The 22,850-nt window shown below is 43.4% G+C and overlaps 1 protein-coding gene across 1 annotated transcript in view; it reads right to left on the minus strand.

Annotated features, from left to right (window-relative positions):
* The window catches only part of LOC126523499 (mitogen-activated protein kinase kinase kinase 7-like), a 131,343-nt gene that overhangs the window by 97,259 nt on the left and 11,234 nt on the right, over positions 1-22,850 (minus strand). Inside the window, exons 4-5 of the mRNA XM_050172105.3 lie at positions 14,139-14,184; positions 1,949-2,084 (exon numbers count right to left, since the gene is read on the minus strand). Coding sequence (XP_050028062.2) covers positions 1,949-2,084; positions 14,139-14,184 — 182 coding nt within the window. The remainder of the gene's footprint in view (positions 1-1,948; positions 2,085-14,138; positions 14,185-22,850) is intronic.

A 22,850-nucleotide genomic window follows, 5' to 3' on the forward strand; every position in this document is an offset into this window, starting at 1 on the left:
CTCGGCCCCATCAAATCCCTCTCCACTTGAGCATGCTCCTCGCCTCTTGTCAGCCAATTTGATAAGACAAGCCGCTCAGTGTAGGCAACGTTATTCATTTTTCAAGCAAACAAAAGTGACCTCCTATGAACGAGGAGGGCGTTTGATTGGTCTGTTCAGACAACCCGGCAGGTCACCGCCTGATGCTTGCATTGGCGGTTATGCAAATTTGACATCAGGAGATTGGAATAAAAACCCATTGGAATTCTTTTGCGTTATAGGGTGCCTGATTATGTGTCCCTGGTATTGTGAAGTCCCGGGTCATACGACGGATTGGTGCAGTCCCACGAAACTCCCCATAGAGACAATGCCTTGAAAACCCCAATTACATGTGTGATTATGCACGTCCCACCTCGTACAACAACCTGACTGAAACAGCGAACAGAAGGGTGAACACATGAGAAGTGCCGCCATCCCCTGGCAGCTCCCTCGCAACGTCGTCCCTTCCATTAGAAGGGGGTGAGTTCTCCTTCACATACTGACGTTGCCGACTGGTTTCCGGGCAGTCTTCTGGTCTTTTTCCTTTTTTTATGTTCACTGCCCTCTCATTAATTATAGTAATGAAGGTAAAAGAAAAACAGCCATATCCGGCATGGAAGTACCGAGAGCTCATAGATTTATAGCTGAAAATAAATAAATAAATAAATAAATAAAAACCTGCCCATTTGATCTCCTTCAAAGTTAATGGTGCTAAGCTTCTGTTTTAGTGCATGGAAACATAGAGTACATCTTCCTAATACACAACCCAAAACCACATCACAGATTAAATCTTCCCACACTCCATTTCATACTTCATATATGCAATGCTGCAAAAGTTAAGAGAGTAGTGTGGTCACAGAAATGTATCACTTTGAGCATTTCACAGTGAAGTTATCATTGGTCTGAGACACCCTCTACAGCTGAGAGTAGACTTGTGGACATAAGGTTATGTCAAATCACGTATTTACATCTGTACTTCCAGTACGTGGGTTACTATGTTTAGGCTGCGAGCACAAGAGGTGTATGTGGCTGCTGCTCACAGGAACATGTCACTGTGCTAATTTGGCAGTAAATAGGTTGACTTGCTATGCCTTTCATTTAATAAATATGTCATCTTTTGTGACTTAAAGCTATGAGACTTTAAAGAGGAAGCTTTAGCTCTGGAGCTTTTATTAAACGCTACGTGGAAATGAATACATCATATTTTTTGGTAACTACTGCACTAAATTTGTTGAGGCTTGTTTTGAAAGAAAACGTCAAAATGTAGTGACTGTGGGAAGCAAACTTTCGATCTAGGCCATCAATTTTTTAACAAATTATTGAAAATCATACAATAAAAAATAAAATGAAGCTTAGGTATCAACCTTGAGAACTCTGCAATTCAGCAATAAAAGTCAATATCACAATTTTCCAAACTACACCTAGTAATACACCTAAAGCTGACGAAATTGATGTACTATACAACTCTGAAATGCACCACTAAAATGCAAGCATGTTTTTTGCAAAACCCCCATCAACATTTTAACACTTTCACATCATCTGTAAATTCATATACTACATAAAGTCAACTACCGATTAGTCGGCCACCCAATTTTTAGGACATGCCCAATAATTCGGATGCCTTTGTGGCACTGCCTCATACCCTATAGAACTAATGTATAATGATGTATGAAACTATGAGACACTTTGCTGTTTGATTTTCCAGACCTTTTGCTATGACCAGAGGTCCAAAATGGCTAAAGCATCCTGTTAATGTCATATCGAATTACACAATGCATACTTGTTTCTTTAGTAAATGAGTGACTATTTGCGACCATGAATGCAAGCAGTGTTCTAGAGAAATTTCTCTAGCCTGCTATGTATGAAAAGGAGTATAGGGTTGGCAGCAATGTGTACTGCATAGACAGCAGCAGCAATAGAGAGATCGTACTTGGGTGGCTTGAGGTCCCGGTGCACCAGGGCCTTGGGCTTCATGCTGTGCAGATAAGCCACCCCACGGGCACACTGCAGCATCCAGCTCAGGGCGTGCGCCAGTGTGTACGGTACCTGCTTCATCGTGTGCAGCACTGCACCACAGAGAAGAGAGCAGCAGTTGTCACACGCGAGAAAGTTTCACAGGTCTTCTAACATTTCCAAGGCCCTCACAAAGCACTTTAAGAGACTACAGCAACACCACATTTGATAGGTCACCACACCAGTGGTGGGAATGCCCTCAAAAATTTTGAAGCAGCCATTGGAGCAGGCAAAATCTTTTTGGAACACCTACTGTCCACGAAAGAGCATAGAGAAAATCAAAATGTAGTCCAGTGTTCTCTTCAGTTTACAGAATCATTTCCTCATAAGAACTAGGAGCAAAATAAGTGATTCACCGTAGCCCACCACGACAGTAGCGACGAACACACAACACTTATGCTATAAAGAAGGCGCTGCAGTGCAAAACCACGCGAGGAACATTAAAGGGACACTATGAAGAGAAACACTATATCAGCTTAGTCAGATAAAGTATGTCTTCAAAACCCTGTTTTCTCCAATTTCGCAGTAATAAGAATATTATTAAAATGGCAAATGAAGGTCACAGTTTCTTTATAAAATTTTGCACCAGAACACTAGCGCCAGCGTGATGTCACAGATCTTAAAGTACTGTTTAGCATTTGGGTCATTGTGGGACCGCAAAAGCTCTTGAAATTTACTAAGTATACAGTGCCTTCTAGGATAGAATGTAGTACAACTGCAGCAAAGAGAAATTACCTCAGCCTGAGCAGTCATCGTCAAAACCTTCTGCGTCTTTTTCTGGCTTGCCAAACCTCTCTTCACAGTAAGAGGGGCTCTTTTGTTATGTAGTTAGGTAATTTAGCAATGTAGCCGAAGTTATTTTTCTTTTCAGTGTCCCTTTAAGGAAAGACCCCTTCGTAGGTTTGACATTCTGCACATTGTGATTTTGTTTTATGAGCCATAATCAGCGGTGCGAGTACATAATGTTCTTTATTCAGCCACTGATATGTGCTCGCAGGACAAGGCGTATAGGGCTAGACCACTTGCTCGTTAACCTTTGACTTTTTTACCGCAAGCCTTACCAAGGACACACGCATTACCAAAGACATAGTTGACAAAGATTGTGAACTAAGGCCAAGCATATCCGATTGCCATGCATGTGGTTTTAACACTCGATGCTAAATTCAACGACCTCAAATTCTCTTCAGAAAGAGCAATACAGTACAACAAACAAAGTTGCAAGTAACAGGAATAAGTAGGGTGGATATTGATTACCCTTTTATCTAAAGAGCACCATTGCACATAAGCCCTCAATGCACAAAACTTATGCACTGATCATGCAGTTACAAAGCCAACATGGCCACCCGAATCATTGTAGCCTCACACACCTCACGATTGGCACGTAAAAATAGGAAACAATTAGATTCTGTTGGCTGTCACAACGGCAGTCTCACTGGCTGTAACGCCATAACCGAATCCAACAAATGAATGAAGTGGTGCCACACTTTGAATTGCATCGCGTGGTAGTTTCCAAAGTTTCACACCGCTGAAACTGCATGGCACAGCAGTGAAGCAATTTAGGTAAAAAGAACCCTTGTGGAGCATCATAGAGCAACAAATTTCAGTCTGCACAGATTGGTGCAGCGTTCCCACCATTTCCACCCATTCCATTCATTCTTGATTTCTTTATAATGTCCACATTTCAATTAAATAGAGATGTTCTACATCTGCCATCAAGGCAGTAAGCGGTGGCATTGGCTAACACTCCCAGGGTTAACTCTAGCACACATACGTAAATGCCCAAGAAAGGAGACAGAAAAACAGCGCTGTGGTAGCTCAATTGATAAGAGCATCTTACATGTAATGCAAAGGCATCAGCTCGTATCCCACCTGCGGCCAGTTGTTTTTTCATCCCCTTTCATTTATTTATAAGTTCTACATTTCAATTAAATAAACAAGTAATTTCACCTACGCTTGCCTTGTTGTCAGTGTCTGTTGGCTTTATGAAGTTAAGACATAAGCTCCTACTGCACACAAATGGTATGTGAAAGGGACTGAGGAAGTGAAGCACTGCCTCACTGACCGTGATCAACCACAATAGAGTTGCTAAATGGATCGGACTGGGCTGACTTGCCGCATGTCTTTTCAAGCGTGGTCGTGGCTCTCAGCACAGGTATGCACAGCCCATGCGCCCTGTTTTGGAGGTAATGTTTTCCTCTTCTGACGTTAACACTTCTCATCAAGGTGTACTTAACCTGCTCCTCCGATTACAAGTAAAATCATCTGTTGGTCCAGATTGCATTCGCAACACCTTCCTTTGGCATTATGCGGAACATTGAAGTAAATTTCTTGTAGTAATCTCTCGGGCCTCTCTACATTCCGCGGTACTTCCACTCGATTGGAAAGTAGCACGTTTTGTTCCTATATTAAAAAACGGTGAACCAAGCTCAGTCTTGAATTACCGACCGATTTCCATATTATCCTCTTCTTGTAAATTAATTGAGCACATCGTTGCTCACTACATTAATGATTTCTTAAATGAGCGTGACATTTTATCTCCTTTCCAACATGGCTTCAGGAAGGGGCTCTCGACAGTCACCCAATTAAGCACAGTCATTTACTTGTTTGCTTCTGTCCTTGACAAGGCTGGCTAAGTAGATGTGATGTTTTTGGATTTTCAAAAAGCTTTTTATGTAGCTCCTCATGACAAATTAATTCATAAATTAGAATTCCTTGGTCTTCCTGGCTTTACCCTGTCCTGGGTTTCTGTTTACTTAACGCTTTGAAAACAGTACATAGGGATTGATGGGCAGCAGTCCGATTCTCTTTCAGTAATCTCTGGTGTGCCTCAAGGCAGCGCGCTTGGCCCACTACTATTTCTCATTTATTGTAACGACATAGTTGATGTAATAGAGGCCCCTGTCAATATTTGTCTGTTTGCAGACGACAGTATCATTTTTAACGATATTAATGCAGTTAATGATAAACTATCTCTTCACTTAGCCTTAAACAACATTCTTGAGTGGAACAACAAGTGGGGAATGAAACTTAACTCTGATAAATATGTGCTTCTACGTATAACAAACAAAAACTACCCCTGAAGTTTTCTTATTCTATTGGCCAAGACCCCTTGGCCGAAGTGAGCGAGTACATGTATCTTGGAATTACGATTACTAACAACCTACATTGGAATAGCCACATTGCTGCTACCGCCTCTCCTGCTTTAAGAAAGCTATGTCTACTTTGCCATATGCTTAAACATGCATCCCATAAAGAAAAATTATTAGCCTATACCACTTTTTTTCGACCCAAATTGGAATATCCATGAGTTATTTGGGACCCGTTTACCAAGATCAACATTAACACCCTTGAAAGGATACACAGAAGAGCCATACATTTTATTTTTTTTTTCCAAATATGGCCGAGAAGAGTTTATAACTGAATTACTGTGGACAAATGGTTTACACACCCTTCAAACGAGGTGAAAAATAAGACACCTGAAGTTCCTTTACTTCTTCATAAACCGTAAATCCTAGTCCATACATGACTCTTTCTGCATCCAGGAAAACCTGTCATTCCCACCCCCTCGCTCTCCCCCCTTACGTTTCCTGGATAAACCTCTTTGAATTTTCTTTCTTTCCTCGAACTATAGAAAAATGGAACCTCATCCCTTTCCATCACCTGAACTCCCCTGAATCAATTCAGACTCATATTATTAGTATTTCCTAAGTAACGCTACTGTTTTGTGCTATATTGTTTCATTTCCTAAGTTTTGTATTTTGCAATTCTGCCTTTCGCATGCATATTTTTTATGTGTTACCTTGCCCCTCCTGCTTGGGCCACACGGCTTGCAGTAGGATGTAAATAAAATAATCTGCCACGTGTGCAAAGAGCGGGCGAGCTGCTGTGCACTGTCTTTCCGAGCTTTTGGTACAGGAGGTAAGCGAGAGGCAGATGAAGCATTTGTTACCCGCTGTCATGCTTTTCATGATAGCATCATCCCACCGTGAGCGACACTATCAGCAACGGGGGCAGAGTGGACATGAAAGTGAGGCTGGCTTCACTTTGTACTGCCGATTTAAAGATATTGTCGACACGGCATCATACCCCATCTTTCTTCACCGAAGCTAAAATAAAACAAAATGAATTTTTTTTTCATTCAGATTTGCTTTTTCCAATTTCCTGATAATTCGCATAATTTTGCAGCCGCTGTAAGAAATATCCATTGGCAACTGTGCTTATCTGCATACAAGGTCAAATTTCAAGGTTACGAAATTTTGATTTAATGAAGCGAATTGCCAATTTTACCGAATTCATTTGTAGGGTCTCCAATGTACCCTGGGAACGAGAACACAGTAGTGTAAAACAATCAGAAGGGCATTTACTGCACTTCATCCATAAAGCCGCCTTCACCCAAAAAGATCACGCACTCGTGACGCCTGCCACAGAAAGGATGTTCTCCATCTGCTGCAAAGGTTCGCGAGTGGTGGCACTGGCTAACACTCTCTTGGTTAGTTCTAGCAGTAGGACATAAATGCCCCAGAAAGTGGATGGGAAAGCTGCACTGCGATAGCTCAATTGGTAAGAGCGTCACACGTGCAATGCGAAGACGTGGGATCGTTCCCCACCTGCAGCTAATTGTTTTTTCATCCATTTTCATTTCCATTAATTTATGAGTTCTTGAATTCAATTAGTAAGTACAGGTAATTTCCCCTACATTGTCCTTGGTGTCATTGTTTTTTGGCTTCTTATGATATGATTAATCAAAATCAGGCCCCTCGACTGGCTTTTTTTTCGTTCATTACATAACGAGGGTCTCGAATCTGGCAACAGTGATGCCTACAGGTAGCATTAGGGTGGCTAGAAGGGGAGGTGTGAATACCGGCGGCGCTTTCCTTCGGGCGCGCGTGACCCCCTTGCGCACCGATGCCACCAGGGGGAACGCGGCGCTGCTGCTCGCGGCGTGGTATTACCAGTATTACGGCGTGGTACTCCTGCGCTGGCCTGCGCTCTCCGCTGTCAGTTGGTATCGTCGCCTGTTTTGGAGTGTTCCTCCCGACATTCCGTCATTCGAGGGCGAGATGCTGTGGACCACCAAAGTTATGTTGAGCACCGCAGCGACGCACGGCTAGTTTATTACATTGCAGGTTATGTGGCGAGAAGACGTGTTTTGCCCACACATTGTGAAGACTGCGAAGCACCATAAAGGCAATATCCCCAGAGAGCTTCCACCAGAGGCATCCAAAGAGTGGGACCTTGAGGGCCTTTTACATCCCTCAGAATCGTTCTATAAGCTGGAAAATGCCCTTGAAAACAAACTCACTCGTTTATTCAGTGTAACACCCGCGGTGGTTGCTCAGTGGCTATGGTGTTGGGCTGCTGAGCATGAGGTCGTGGGATCGAATCCCGGCCACGGCAGCCGCATTTCGATGGGGGCGAAATGTGAAAACACCCGTGTACTTAGATCTAGGTGCACGTTAAGAACGTGCACCAGGTGGTCAAAATTTCCGGAGCCCTCCACTACGGCGTGCCTCATAATCAGAAAGTGGTTTTGGCACGTAGAACCCCATAATTTTTAATTCAGTGTAATACGCTAGCATGCCAAAGCTGTGGCCGAGATTTTGCATTCAATTGGTTAAATGTCAAAGATTGGTTGCCTAGACCATTCTGCTACCCTGACAGCCTCAGTTATATGTTTTTGTTGCCTCACAAGGATTCACCTTTTGCTTAAAGGTGTCAATCAGCAGAGCAGTGAGAAGAAACGGAAAAACACTGAAACCTTGTGCGTAGTAATTTTTTTTTCCTCACTTGTAAATAAACGATTTCATGACCAGATCTGTTGCTTCACTGTCTGAAATCATAGTAAATTGCTTATATAAGCGTCAAAATGACATGCTACAGGTCTGCAAGCGCAGACAAAAAGTCGTTTGTAAATACGTCCAGACGTTATCAGGTAATGTCTGCAGTTTACAGGTCTTACGGCACGCATAGGGTGATTGACTGCTGATCTCGAGGACGACGGTCGCATTTTCAGGGAGACGATATGCAAGGCGCCCGTGTGCCGTATGACGTCTGTGCACGTTAAAGAACCCAAAGTGGTAGAAATTATTTCGAAGCCCCCCACTAGCCCCTAACACCCAAAGCCAGCTCACGAAATGCGCACAGACAAAACACGTTTGAATCTCAATACAGTGCGAACTGGGCCCGTAAAATTTCACAGGAGTAATGATGTGGGCTGACATAACATTGTTTTCATGATAAAGATTCATTCTTTCACGCTCGCAGAATGCGCGCGATACACGAAACGGGCTCACTTTCACTTCGGTGGTAGAGTTGCAGCCGACGCGATGCTGGCAAGGCGCTCATTTCGGCTGCGTGCTTACCCCGCCTTGGTCAACAGCGCCGCCCCGCGCCATCGGTGCGCTGTGGGGTCACGTTTGCGCCGCCGGTATTCACACCTCCCCTTCTAGCCACCCTAGTAGCATGTGTGGTTTGATTGATCAGTCACCTTCATCCAAAAAGATCAGATACTCGTGATGCCTGCGACAGAAAGGAGGTTCTCCATCCGCTGCCAAGGTTTGCGAGTGGTGGCACTGGCTAACGCTCTCTGGGTTAGTTCTAGTAGTAAAACATAATTACCCCAGCAAGTGGGTCAGAAAACGGTGCAGCAGTAGCTCAGTTAGAGCATCGCACACATAATGCAAAGACGTGGGATCGTTTCCCACCTGCGGCCAGTTGTTTTCTTTTATCCATTTTCATTTCCATTAATTTATCATTTTTTAATTCAACTAGTAAGTACAAGTAATTTTCCCTATGTTGTTCTTGATGTCTTTGTTTGCTGTCTTCTTATGATATAATATCCAAGCCAAGGCATTCATTTCGTCATCACCACTGCCATTAGTTTCTTTTTTGCAACAGTCCCTTTTGGAGTCACCCAAGCAATACGTCGGCAGAGTTCGTGCCATGCTCACCAACCATAATTCCTCTTAGTTCACACCCTCTAATGGGGCACGGCCATGCCCTCAAAACAAGACGCTTAAACCGTCACAGCATCATAGCGTCCCCTTTCCATTTTAAATATGCTTGACCGCATAACATATCTGTATTGCGGCGAAGCTGACTTCAGAAAACTGACACTGTTCAATGCTTAGACTATTGCCTTAATGTCCACGCTTATTCACCCGTTTTACTCGTAATTTAATATATTAAACTTCGGCTATATAGAAGTATTTAACAATCACCAGATTTTTCGATATAAGAAGGTTTGACGGTAATGGCGAACACAGAAGTACTAAGCTCGGCTATAGTGAAGTGTGTGAAAACAGTGGGATGTAAAGTAATTGCGCCGGTGTTACGCCTAAAAATGCCTTGTGCTTCCCACAAAGCGACTACTTAACCAATGCGTGCCTAGACAATGATGGAGGCCGATGCCGACTGTTGATGGGGTGGCTTGTACTGGGTGCGGCATGGTATTTGAGAACAAAGTTACACCCACACGCAAACAGACACAGATACTGGGTACAGATAATTTATGGCTATTTAATGTTGTGTACAGGTGGCCCCGCATGCAATGAATGTCATCATTCAATCATACCGCCGAGAGGAGCAATCACAGACTCCACATGCTGCCGAAGCAGACCACAGGCTGTGATGAGGTGCGTCTTCGGAACATTCGCCATTGCATCAGCAACAGCCCTCCGAGAGCCTCAAGGGTGTTGTGTGGGTGCCTATTGGACTCCCTCTCAACTATGCCCCATAGGTAGTAGTCCACAGGGTCCAGATCTGGGAAGCTGGGAGGCCACATGTTTGGAGTAAGGTGGTCTTGAAGGTTTTCGGCCATCCATTCTTGCGTGGTATGGGCTGTGTGGGATGGTGCAGAGTCTTGCTGGGAAACATATGGCCTCTCACGTGCTACAGCAGCAATCCAGGGCTTCACAACCGTGTTCAATACCTCAGTGTAAGCAACAGCGTTAACTCTGGCACCTTGGAGAAAAAACGTGGAGGCATCGCGTCTCCTTCACCGCTCATAACACCCACGACCAACAGTGATGCTGGAAATTTTGTGTGCATGACAGTTGGAACATCCTCGCGGCCTTTGCACAGTCACCGATCATTTTAGCAGTTCAGCTTCTAGTCCTGGACAAAGTATTTTTCGTAGAGGAAAAACCACAACCTCCCAGGCTCCTCTGGGTGTTTCAGTTTAGTCAGGAGATGCTTAGCTCTGGTCAGGTGGTTCTCCTTGGTTTTCGCAGACAAGAACTGTCCTCTCCACATAGCATAAGACGTGTAGCAAAGGTCCTCATGAACCACATGTCTGACAGTGGCCTCGTCAACCTCCACCTCCTTGGCAAAGGCTCTTATCGACTTGCCAGGGTCTTCATCAATGATACCTTGTATGCGACTAATGAATTCTAGTGTCCTAAGAGTGTCAGAACACTGACAATGTTGTTTCCTTTCTGAAACAGCAACCAAATCACCCTTGGCAGCCTCCAGTTCTTTCCGAACTTTGAACATGAATGATCAGGCAGCCTTCAAGAATGCTGCTATCTCTCAATCAGGGTGTCCTGCAGCCAAGGACACGATAACTGCATGCCTCTTCGTTTGCTGAGTTAGCTGAAGTTCTGCCATGGTTACTTGCAGCAAAAAAGTATTTGCAGCTATTATGTACCTAGAAGATGTGGGTCACGAAATGTGTTTTCTCAAATACCTGCCGCACCCTACATGTTTGAGGTGACAGCGACTGCTGCATTCTGTGGATGCAGCAATGACCGTCAAAGCCAGGCTTCTCAACTCACTGCAAGCTGACCGTCACAGAGAGCCCACTAATTGATGCATGGTGCCAACGTCGAGAACTTCCATGGGAACAGTGTCGGCTTCAGTTTCCCAATTTCGACATCACTGTGTCGTAGGCAGGTTTGAAGGTTGAACATCCGAGGCGGAGTCCGAAAAGCTTGTGGGACCATGAATGGAGTGCCGTGAACCATAAGAATCCTCTGATTGGCCAAAACATGGACCTCAATTTCCCTTGTTTAGTTACCTAGGGAAAACAAATGTTTTAAAAGAGGACATCTTTGGCGCATTGATGTGTGTGCTGACTTGCGTGTGCTCAGACATAAGTGAGCTCAGACATTTAAAGTGCTCCAATATGAAGTGTGCTCCCATATCTGGATTTGTCTACAAAAAGTTGACTCATCATCGCAACCCTGAGAAAGTCATGTCCAGCGAAGCTCTTGAAAGCCACCACTACAACTGCTGAGAGGGGCATGTAATGATTTATTGCTTTATAGTAATGGTAGTAATCGCAATTTAGAGTAATAGTAGTAGCAGGAGTAATTGTAACTTTCACAGCATGTTGCCTCTGGTCATATTGCTGTTTATTTTTTCTTTTGCCGCTCTTCGGGAGTCCTAATTATGCACTGCCTGCCCATAGCGGTGCTTCAACAACAATGAAATCAGTTGCAGGGCTGACTCTTTTATATACGAAAGACTAGTGACATCACACCCCCCGTCGCGAGCTGCCATCGCTGCAGCAGCTTGCGCAACAGTAATCTTTACTGGGAAACATATGCGGGGAGCAATACATGCTTTGCATTGTTATCAGGAGTGCCTTATCATCAGTTATGTGGTTCGGATGCTTGCTCTGTGCTTTCTCTTATTGAAATGAATGCTGTTCTTTATGCTGTACACATGATTCCAAAGAATGCATGCACTTTTCCCTTCACTTTGCGGAGTGCTTGGAGCCTGCTTCACCAGCACCGTGGGTTGGCTTGGTATTGCACTGCTCAGGGATCAGCCTACATTTTTGCCCATGGAGATGGACACGAAAAATGCAGACCAACAAGAGGCTAACAGCTTTGCTGTAGCATATGTCAAATAAACCCGTTTCTCATTTCCTTAAACCTCCTAACCTCATCTCCTCACTGAATACAACTCTCAGCAATAAAAACAAACAATGTTATGGACCCACTTAGCTTAATGAGATGCCCTGGTATAGTGCAGGCCAGTTACCATCTTTTAGACGTGCCAGCAGCGTAGGCTAGCTACCCATAGTATGATGCCTGTGTCCAAACCCCGAATTCCAGCACCGGATCACGACACCATATAAATTGAAATACTCTCAAAACCTTGAATAGGTTTCTGAAGGGTGCAAGAACTCCCTACACAGCTTCATTGGCTTTTCTTTTATGTACGAATTCCTCAGACTGGTATACATCTGAGAAGGTTTTCTTTTTCTTTTTCACACTTTTTTTTCTTTAAACACAGCTAAAACTATTGTGAAAGAGGCATGCTGATAAGAAAGCCAGGAAGGGGGTAATCATCCCGAATGTTGTAATAAATTTTTATTTGATTTGATCCCGCTTTTCAAACACTGATTCAGAGAGATTTTATGTTTATTTTATTATTTTATTTATATATGTCATACTGCAGACCTAGTTCAGGTCCAAGCAGGGTGGTTAAACACAACAATACAATGCATTATTCAATCAAGCAGGGTGGTAAGATGCAACAGTAGTACAATGAATCAGTCAACTGAAACAGGCAACAACGAGTTATTCCAGTCTGTTATAGTTCGGGGAAAAAAATAATACTTGAATACATCCGTCCGTGCAAAATAAGGTGTTAGTGAATTTGGATGATGGTGTTGAGTAAGCCTAGACGTTTGACTAAACAGATAGGATACGAGATTAATTGATAAGTCTGCATTAAAAAGCATGGAAAGAAATTGAAGTCTTGAAGTGTTGCCTTCGCTGCTCAAGGATTTTGATGCCATTATCACGCATTATTTGTGAGGGGGAATCATATCGAGATAATTTTGAATATATGAATCACATGGCTTTCTTCTGTACCCTTTCGAGACATTTAATATTTTGTTTAGTAAACGGGTCCAAAACAAAACATGCATATTGAAGTTTCAGTCTAATTAATGAATAATAAGCAAGCAGTTTTACGGTAGGTGGGGAATTTTAAACTTTATGTCGCAAAAAATAGAATTTACGCAAGGCCGAAGAACAGATATTATCAATGTGTAAATTCCATGATAAATTGTTAGTAATTGTGACACCCAAATACTTATATTTTGTTTCTTCCTGCAAAGGCAACGAACCTAACGTGTAACTAAAGGTTAGTGGAGCTTTTTGACGAGTGAAGCGAAGAAAGACCGTCTTTTCAGCATTAAGTCGCATTCCTGACATTTTACGCCAATCAATAATGCAACTACAGAAGCATTTAAATCAGTTTGATTAAAAATTTATATGGGGTTTAACGTGCCAAAACCACTTTCTGATTATAAGGCAAGCCGTAGTGGAGGACTCCGGAAATTTCGACCACCTGGGGATCTTTAACGTGCACCTAAATCTAAGTACACGGGTGTTTTCGCATTTCGCCCCCATCGACATGCGGCCGCCATGGCCGAGATTCGATCCCGTGACCTCGTGCTCAGCAGCCCAACACCATAGCCACTGAGCAACCACGGCGGGTTTAAATCAGTTTGATCATTTCTTGAAGTGATCTCTCTAAAAAGCACAGAGTTGTCCGCAAACAACCTAATTTGCACACTGGAATGGATTGAAGCAGTAATATCATTTATGTAAAGCAAAAAAGAGCAATGGTTCTAGGACATTTCCTTGAGGAACTGCCGAGCTGACCGGAAGACAGCTAGACTGTTGCTTATTAATTTCCACGAACTGGCGGCGATTTGTTAGATAGCTTGTTATCCATGCGATCAATATTTCTGGGAGCTCAAGATGTCTAAGTTTTAGTATTAATTTGTCAGGTGGAACTGTATCGAAGGATTTGCTAAAATCAAGAAATACAGCATCAATTTGACCATTTTTATCAAGGCATGAGGCGAGTGAATGAATTACGGTGACAAGCTGTGTAACTGCTGAAAAGCCTTTTCTAAATCTGTGTTGAAAATTAGACAGTATTGAATGTTTATCTAGAAATTCGTTGATCTGATTGGCAACAATATGTTCAATTAGTTTACAATATGAGGATGTCAATGATTTTGGACGTAATCTTCTAACAATGTCTTAAACCCAGTTTAAACCCCATAAAGAGTCAAGTAATGATGACATCACTGAAGAGTGGCTGGAGAGCTTCTTGCCAAAATGGCAAGTGACACTCACCATTGTACAGGGATCCACCTTCTGCATACTCCATCACTAGGCACACCTGCAAGAGCAAGGCAGAGGTTTAGCCGAGCTGATTTTTTGAAATACTATATAGACAGAAATAAAGGGCAGCCTTGAATTCAAGTTTCTTGATGGGCCTTGTGGCTTTTTCAGTTGCCATGGGTACTGATTATTTTCACACTTTTAGTGATACGGTGATTAAGCCTCAAAACCTGCTGATTTTTTGGTGTCGCCAAGAAACACAATTACAGAATCAATTTATTTTTCAATGTTTTCGGCCACTTTCTGGCAGTACAGTAGAACCTCATTGATATGATCCCATTACATACGATTTCCTAGTGCCAACGTTTGTGATCGAGAACACAAAAAATGGGACAATTAAGTTATGCATATTTCTTAATGGTTCATACGTTCCCAGAAAACATGATATTTCAGCCCCAACATTCAGTACATCACCAAACTGTGATCGTATGTTACGTTTTCCGGCCACCAGAACCTATATACACAAAAGGCACAAGGCACGCGTGATCGGGAACAGCCGCTGCCCGCCACATCAGCTTCCCCGCAATACTCGCCCACCTGTCTCACGTGAAACCGCCAGCGTGCACTCAGTTTCTTATTCTGGTACCAGCAAACCTCCTCCCGGGTGGTCGCATGCTGCCTTCACAGCTATTGCCGCTAACCCTACAGCGACAAGCACCTTCCACAATCTATTACAGGGTGAACAGGTGGTCCTGGTCACCATTCCCAATTTTGACGAAATGTACTTTAGGCGCAGGTTTTAGGCCAAGAACAGTGATTCTGAACATAGTTTCGAGAAAAAAAATTTTGTTCGGCTGAAAAAAAAAAATGGACAAATTTTGGCTGTCAAAAACACTATTCCGCCAGTTCTGCGATTTCTGAAATTTGAGTGTGCATAAAGAAACAATGGTGCACTTCTCAATCACAATATATTTTTCCCACAAAGAACTAGTGCAGTGCTACCTTATGAATATTTTATTACAGTTGGCTACAAGAGGAATTTTGAGAAAAAAAATCACAAACATGGTAAACGAACCGAAATACCTGTAATTCAGGATGTTATTGCTCTAGACTAAATAAAGCGAGGATAATGTAACTCGGTGCACATGAACTTAGAAGTTTTCACATTCTTTCAAAATAATTTTTGTTGCTTTGTCAAGCACAGCTATATTTAAAAATAGCACTTAAACATAAGTAGTTTGCCAAAAACATCAAAATTTGAAAACAGTTTTCTGAAAAAGGCCATTCTTTTTTGAAAATCTCTCTGGCTTAAGTCAAGGACGTTGTCTACCACTGTGTGTAAAAAAACGTTGCATTATTTGAGTACCCAACAAGTTAGAATGTGTCAAATGTGACCGCACTCAGCCTAGTGGCCGCGCCGCTGATATTGTGCTGCAAGTCACACGCAGGTTGTTCAAAAATAATTGTACCCGACATACTCATGAAGAAGCCTTCAAAAAATAAGAATAAGAAAAGAGAAAAGAAATGTGCCACGAGGTTGCATGGTGCCTCAATTGCTTAGGTGATCTGTGGCGGCGGGTGCTTGTGGTGGCGGACACTCACGTTTCATCAGTGCCGCTTCGATCGTAAGCAAAGTCCGCCTGCACGTGACACCGAAGTTCGGAGAGTGAATGAGATAAGGAGTGTAGAAAGTGAAAGGCGAAAGCTGTCCGGGGGTCTACAAGGTATATTACATTAGGTCTGCCGGTAGTTTTTCTGAGGGCTCCTCCAGTGCACAATGCATGTGCACAATGCACCTCCAGTGCACAATGCAGTGCACAAGCCACAAAGTACCGTATTTACTCGAATAATGATCGCACTTGCGTAATGATTGCACCCCTGAATTTTGTCATCAAAATTCGATTTTTTTTTATTTCTCGTGTAATGATCACACCCCGAACTTGCCACAGCGATATGTCGTGTGCCAAGTCTAGCTAATTATGATCGTGCTTACCATCTATTGAATGCTACGTGAACGACTCAAGACAAACCAAGCGGTCTGCACGCACCAAACATTCTTAAGTAGATGCCTCATTTCATTACTTTCATCACTTTCCGCACTTCCATGACAAAAAGAGGTACAACCAAACTTGCCTTTATTATGTGTAGGCTTTATAATGGTTGTGGTCAACAACAACAAACAAAGGCGCCTTTCGATTTTTTTCATCTGCACTCGTGGGCACGCAACAAATTGCGAGCGGCAACGATAGCAGCCACGTTTGCACTGATACGTTGAAAGTGTACCTTATTCATACGCCAACACTTGTAACACAGCTAAGATATTCACCCACCCTTAGCGCAAACGTGCTGTATTAGGATAGTAGTGAAGACACATGCCGCAGTTTCAGCTGCATGCCCGCCATGTGTTTCTATGTCACCGGCAGCTAAGCGCGCCCATCTGTTTCTGCCCCCTCAAAGTGGACATGGCTACGTTATTGCCGCAAACTTGCCGATATTAACAATATTATTCATTACTGATACAGAAGAAACTGTTTCAATGCACGTAACGTGCTCACGAGAAGAAAAAAAAATCACATTCGGCGCGTTCAGCTTGCTCCGCCGGCTGCCATTTTTGTTTGGATGTCCCACACCCGCATCCCGCAGCAAATGCGGGACGAAAATTTTTTTTTTCTTTTCACGGGAAATTTAACCTGCATAATGATCGCACCCCTGAATTTGCGTCAATGTTTTCTGACAAAAATGTGCGATCATTATGCGAGTAAATACGGTATAGCCTGAAACATGTGGTGTGTGCTGACTATCTGCAGAGACACAAGAAGAAAATTTTGTATCAGCGGAACTTTCATAGCACAAAGAACTTGGACATTGTTCAAATAAGGTAACACTTGCCTGAAACAAGTGTTCCTGTTAGAGAAACGGATTTCTCTGCGGGAACTATGTCAATCACTTCAAGGCAATGACTGCGGATTCTTCAACCTCCCTGGGTCCTTATCACATGCTGACACATGAGGCTGCATCGACACTGGTTGAAATATCTGGAAATGAGATTTCATCTGAGTCTGAGGAGGCATCTACGTCATAGGAAGTTTTCGTTATAAAACAAGTGGCCGTTGAAGACCTCAACAGGTATGTGCAGTGCCCAGTAGTTTCGCCACTAGAACCTCCACATTTGATTAAAAGAAAACAAAGAAGCTCATATGCCAAGCGAAAGGAAGGAGAAATTGAGCATGCTCTCAAGAAGCGACTTAGGTCCAGTTTATCAGCAGCATATGACACAGAAAGCCAGCCTGTGACATCGACAGAAAGCTGCAATACCTATTCAGACTTGCTGAACAACTTAAAGCAAGCCTTCGAATCTTCGGAGTCGTTCAGCGAGCGTTGTCATCTTTTAACTCTGCTGCCAAAGTCACTTGACGTCAAAGGAATACAGCATGTCATTCCAGCAGCGACACGCTACATGATCCATAAATCCAGAATATACAAAGAAAGTCACGGTGTGTCATCCGGCCCTGACCCTTACACAAGAAAAAGGGTAGACCAGAAAGATCTCGAAGCAGCACTGGACTATTACACTGATGATGAGTTTAATTGTAGCCAACCAAGCCCAAATAAGAAGGATGTGGTTCACGTTAAACTGAATGGCAAGAAAGAATTTATTGCGAAATGTGTAATGACACGCTCTATATGTCAAACTTACCGCACGTTTAAGGAAGCTCACCCTGACACTGCAATCGGTCAGACTAAATTCTACTCCTTGTGACCGAAATGGGTCACGGCCATGCCGACACAGCAAATAGGCGTCTGTGTTTATTGTACCGACATAAAATTGGCAGTATGTGCGCTGGAAAAGAGCTCCGGTCAGCAGAAAAATACCGAAGACTTTCCTGACCTTTGCCTGTGCAGTCCCTTTTCCTTTAAGTGTGAACTTGGAGAGTGTCCAGCGTGTCTGACAATCAGAGCTCTCACATTGACTGACCTTAGAATTTCTGAAGATGAAGAAATATTATATGCGACTTGAGAGAAAGGCGACTTGATAAAGAAAGAGTCAACCCCGAGTGTATTTTTGGAGTACCTTCAGACATGCCTAAAGAAATGGATAAGCCACAACTACATCAGGTGCATTCAAGACAAAGCAATCAGTAAATAAAAGAAGTCTATGCAGAAAGCAAGTCTTCTTCTGCATTTCAATTTTTCAGAGAACTGGACAGTCACGCTACCAGACGAAATTCAGTCTCATCACTGGAGTAAAAGTCAAGTCACCATATTTATCTGTGTGGCTACGATCCAGAAAGAGGCCCACAGTTTTGCTGTCGTAAGCGATGAAATGTGCCATGACTCGGCCCATGCATGCTAAGCCGTGGCTAAGGTGACCGAATGGCTTGAAGAGTACATCGCAGTGTACGCTCATATTACTTATCTCGGTGACGGTGCTTCTGCTCATTTCAAGAACAAATTTCAGATTCGTGATTGAACAACAACTGGTATGCATCAGCAAAATAACTATTTTGCACTAATGGACATGGGGAAAGTGCCTGAGATGGAATCACAGGCATTGCGAAGCACGAGGCGACGCTACACAACCTTCGAAATCCCGCCTCATCTGGCATTAACTCTACTTCAAATACGGTACAAGTTCTGACCCCTAAGCTACCAAAGGTTGCATTAATTTACACTCCAAAAGCTGACATTGAATCTTTCGGGTGATTGAAGGCAGGAGAATGGGTTGTGGTTCCCGCAATGCCTAATATTCAGTCATGGCATATGTGGGAGTGAAAGCGGACCCATAACTCCGAACTGCAGTTGTTCGTGGCAAGGACAGTTGCTTCGGATAAGCAACTTCTTTAGCAGTGAAATCGAACGTCACATGTTCTTGAAAAGATGCAAGACCAGATTAATAAAATATAACCCCCATGGCAACAGTACCGTCAGCCTTCTGCCTCTGCCACATTGGCATACAATGCGTGCCATTGTGTGGTTAGAAAAGGTTGTAACCCGCACAGGACAGCATCACTTGTTGGCAGCGTTGTAACCGAACAATGAATATAATGTTGAATGAGTTCTTGCATAGCTCAACAAATCAGAACGCATGAAAGTCGTGTTACAGCCAGTAAACAGTACAGTCACATTTGACACATTGCAACTTGTTCGGTACTCAAATATTGCAACGTTTTTTACACATAGTGGTAGACAACCTCCTTGACTTCAACCAGAGTGATTTTCAAAAAGATTAGAAATGGCCTCTTTCAGAAAACTATTTTCAAATTTTGATGTTCTTGGCAAACTACTTATGTTTAAGTGCTATGTTTAAATATAACTGTGCTTGGCAAAGCAACAAAAATTATTTTGAAAGAATGTAAAATCTTCTAGGTTCATGTGCACCGAGTTTTATTATCCTTGCTTTATTTAGTCTAGAACAATAAAATCCTGAATTACAGGCATTTCGGTCCGTTTACCATGTTTGGGATTTCTTTTTCTCAAAATTCTTTTCGTAGCCAACCTTAATAAAATACTCGTAAGGTGGCATTTAACTTGTTCTTTGTGGGAAAAAAATAATGTGACAGAGAAGCGCACCATTGTTTCTTTATGCGTGCTCAAATTTCAGAAATTGCAGAACTGGCGGAAAAGTGTTTTCGGCGGCCGAAATTTGCGCCCTTTTTTTCAGGTGAACAAATTTTTTTTTCACAAAACTATGTTCAGAATCATTGTTCTGGGCCCAATACCTGCGCTTAAAGTAAGTTTCATCAAAATCAGGAATGGTGACCAGGACCACCTGTTCGTTCTTATGTGGACTCACCCTACAGTGTGTGGGGGCGTAGTACCATTGGAAAAGTACTACCCGCTTTTAATAGGCGATAGCCCAAACACGCCGCCCTTCCCTGGTGCAGACTGCGATCATACGGTATGTTTTCCAGCCACCAGAATCTATACACAAAAAAAGGCACAAGGCGTGCGCAATCGGGAATGGTAGCCACCCACTGCATCAGCTTCCCCGCAATACTCGCCCGCCCTTCTCAAGTGAGAACGCCAGCGTGCACTCAGTTTCTTATTCCGGTACCAGCAAATCTCCTCCCGAGTCGCCGCACACCACCTTCACAGCTATCGCCATCAACCCTATAACGATAAACACCGTCACCTATCCGCAGGCGGCGCAATGTGAGCGTCGTTTCGCACCTGTGGCATCCGGCATCACCCACCAGCTTGATTTTGTTTCAATTTCCCATCACCATTTCAAAATACTACGCAACACGAAAACAACAACACACGTCTTGGGCCGCCTGAGCCACACCAGCTTGATGCACGTTGGCATCTAACGCCTCATGTCGAGCCCATTCGTGCAACCCTTCACATTACCTAGATGGGAACTGCAGTTGAGTCTGTCCAATTTCTTAGTCATTTCGTATCATTAGTTTTCTCGATTAGTGCGTTCTTTCTCGAATTTTTTTCCAACACGTATGAATGAGGTTCTACTGTATACAACTTCTTGACTAGATGACTGCGAAACTTTGATAAACTTTCCCTGCGCACGAGCAACACACGAAATTTCATCTTAACATGACCTTCACAAAAAAAATACATGGACGAGCAAGGAAACAACAAACACAGGCGCTTTTTCATCAAAACTGAGAGCTGGGTGAGTTGGTGTGGTTCCATGTTAACAAAACACTGCGCGAGAAAGACCTGGACAGTACAGTCGCTGACTGATTTTTCAGACTCCAAAAATTCGGACATGCTCGATTATTCTGTCTGCTTAGCGGCCCTGCCATTCTCCCCATAGACCATAATGTATAACAACTTCCGAAAGTTTGGACACCTTGCAAGCTCTCGTCTGATTTTTCGGACACTCCTTGAGCCAACTCGATCGAGAGCACCATGCACAGACTCTGACCGGTGCATGGTTCGACTGGCTGAACGCCATTTTTGTTTTGAACGGAGCCTCCTTGCTGCCCCACGAAGTGGCGCTACTGCAAATCCCTGCTCATCATCTGCATCGTTTTTGCCTGGTTCGTAGCTACAGCAGTTCCGGTCTCGGCTTAGTAAGCCATGTCAAGACAATCTAGCAGCTGATTTGTTTCTTTCTTCATGTACAACGCTGCGAGTAGGCCACGTTTTTCGTTTGTGCGACTGGTGACAGCGTGGCGATGTTTCCTTTGAGTGCTGTGTGGAGGCTGCGGTGATGCAACGCGTCATACGTGCGGTGATGCAACGCGTCATACGGAAACATCACGTCAAGTGTCTAATGGAGCCGACAGTGCCCGCGCAGACTGCGCTGGGGAATGCTGGCAAGCGGGTGCTGGGAGGCCTAGGATTTGTCGCCTACTGCTGTGCTCCCTACTGACGCCGAAAATGTTCTGCCGAGACCTCCGCAGTGGTTGCATTGTGATTCCGGACACCGTCTCATTTGACAGTTTCGCAAGTGCTGATACTGCTGTACTGACATGCGCAGAACTAGACAATGGCGAGATCATTTGTCAGGTTTCTGCCGCACTGCCGGACGATGACTCCGAGTTGGAAGATGGCGCACCATGTGCTACGCTGGCGTCGCATGTGGAACGTGAACAAGCAGTGACTGTGCTTTCAGCCACCTATAGTGACCCTACGACCCTCTCCGAGATTCAGGCTTATCTGATTGCACGTAAACGGAACAGCATGCAACGGCGCGTGCATTCATGATTTCTTCAAGCCTACTACTGCCAAGCCCGAATAAGTGCGTGGAAATAAAGGATTTCCTTTTTTTTTCTTAATCTGCTTTTTCGGACACCTGTTTGTTCGGACATTTCCACAGTCCCCGTGAGGTCCGAATAAACAGTCGGGGACTGTACATAAAATTTTTCCCTTTTTTTTGTTTTTAGGCTTAAGCATAGTCCAAGACAAACTTGAGCCACCAGATGTCATCTGAGGCCCTTACAGAACTAATTTCAAAGACCGAACAAGGCATTTTTTTGTCATGCCATATATTTGTTTACACTGCGAAAAGAATTTCGGAGGTCAATGTATTGTGTTATTACTTTGCAGATGGCACACTGCAGAGGTAACCACAAGCACTGGATCTGTGCCGGCAAAAAAAACTTTGTTTAAATGCTGCTTTCACCAGCTTAAAATATCTAGGGATATATGCTAATTTTTGAAGCAAAAGTCTACTGCTTATTTATTTATGACCTATGGCAATAGTGGCTCTGCGAAAACTTTTCTTCAAGATTGAGAACAGACTGGAGCAAGTGTGATAGCTTTCAATAAACACACTACAGCAGAAACTTTAATGTGAATAGCATTCTTCACACTATCAGGCCATTTTTCTTTCTGGTTATCTGTCTATCTAACCGAAAACATCTTTGAAGCCGACTTGGGTAACTGCGTATGTGTCACTGGGTATGTTCCGTTCTAAGTAATACTCAGCGTATGAAACATACCATCACCATCTACACACCTATAATGAGATACACTGCTAATACGGTGTACAAAGTGTAGTACATAGAAGCCAGTTAGTGTGGATTAAAAATTTAACCTCTAAATAATGTTATTTGCATACTAAGACAGTCACTATAGACGAGTTCTCCCCAAATTTTTTTTAAAGGAACCTAATGATAACAGAGGTATAAAGAGCGTAATGTTTATTTTCCTCTATCCCTCAACACAGCTGAGACAGCTCTTAGCTGAGACAGCGGCGATAGCAATGCCATGCCTATTACTCCTGTTTTACATTTTCATCATTCTACAGTGTGCTTA

This window comes from Dermacentor andersoni, chromosome 6, assembly GCF_023375885.2.
Source record: "Dermacentor andersoni chromosome 6, qqDerAnde1_hic_scaffold, whole genome shotgun sequence".
NCBI lineage: Eukaryota > Metazoa > Arthropoda > Arachnida > Ixodida > Ixodidae > Dermacentor > Dermacentor andersoni.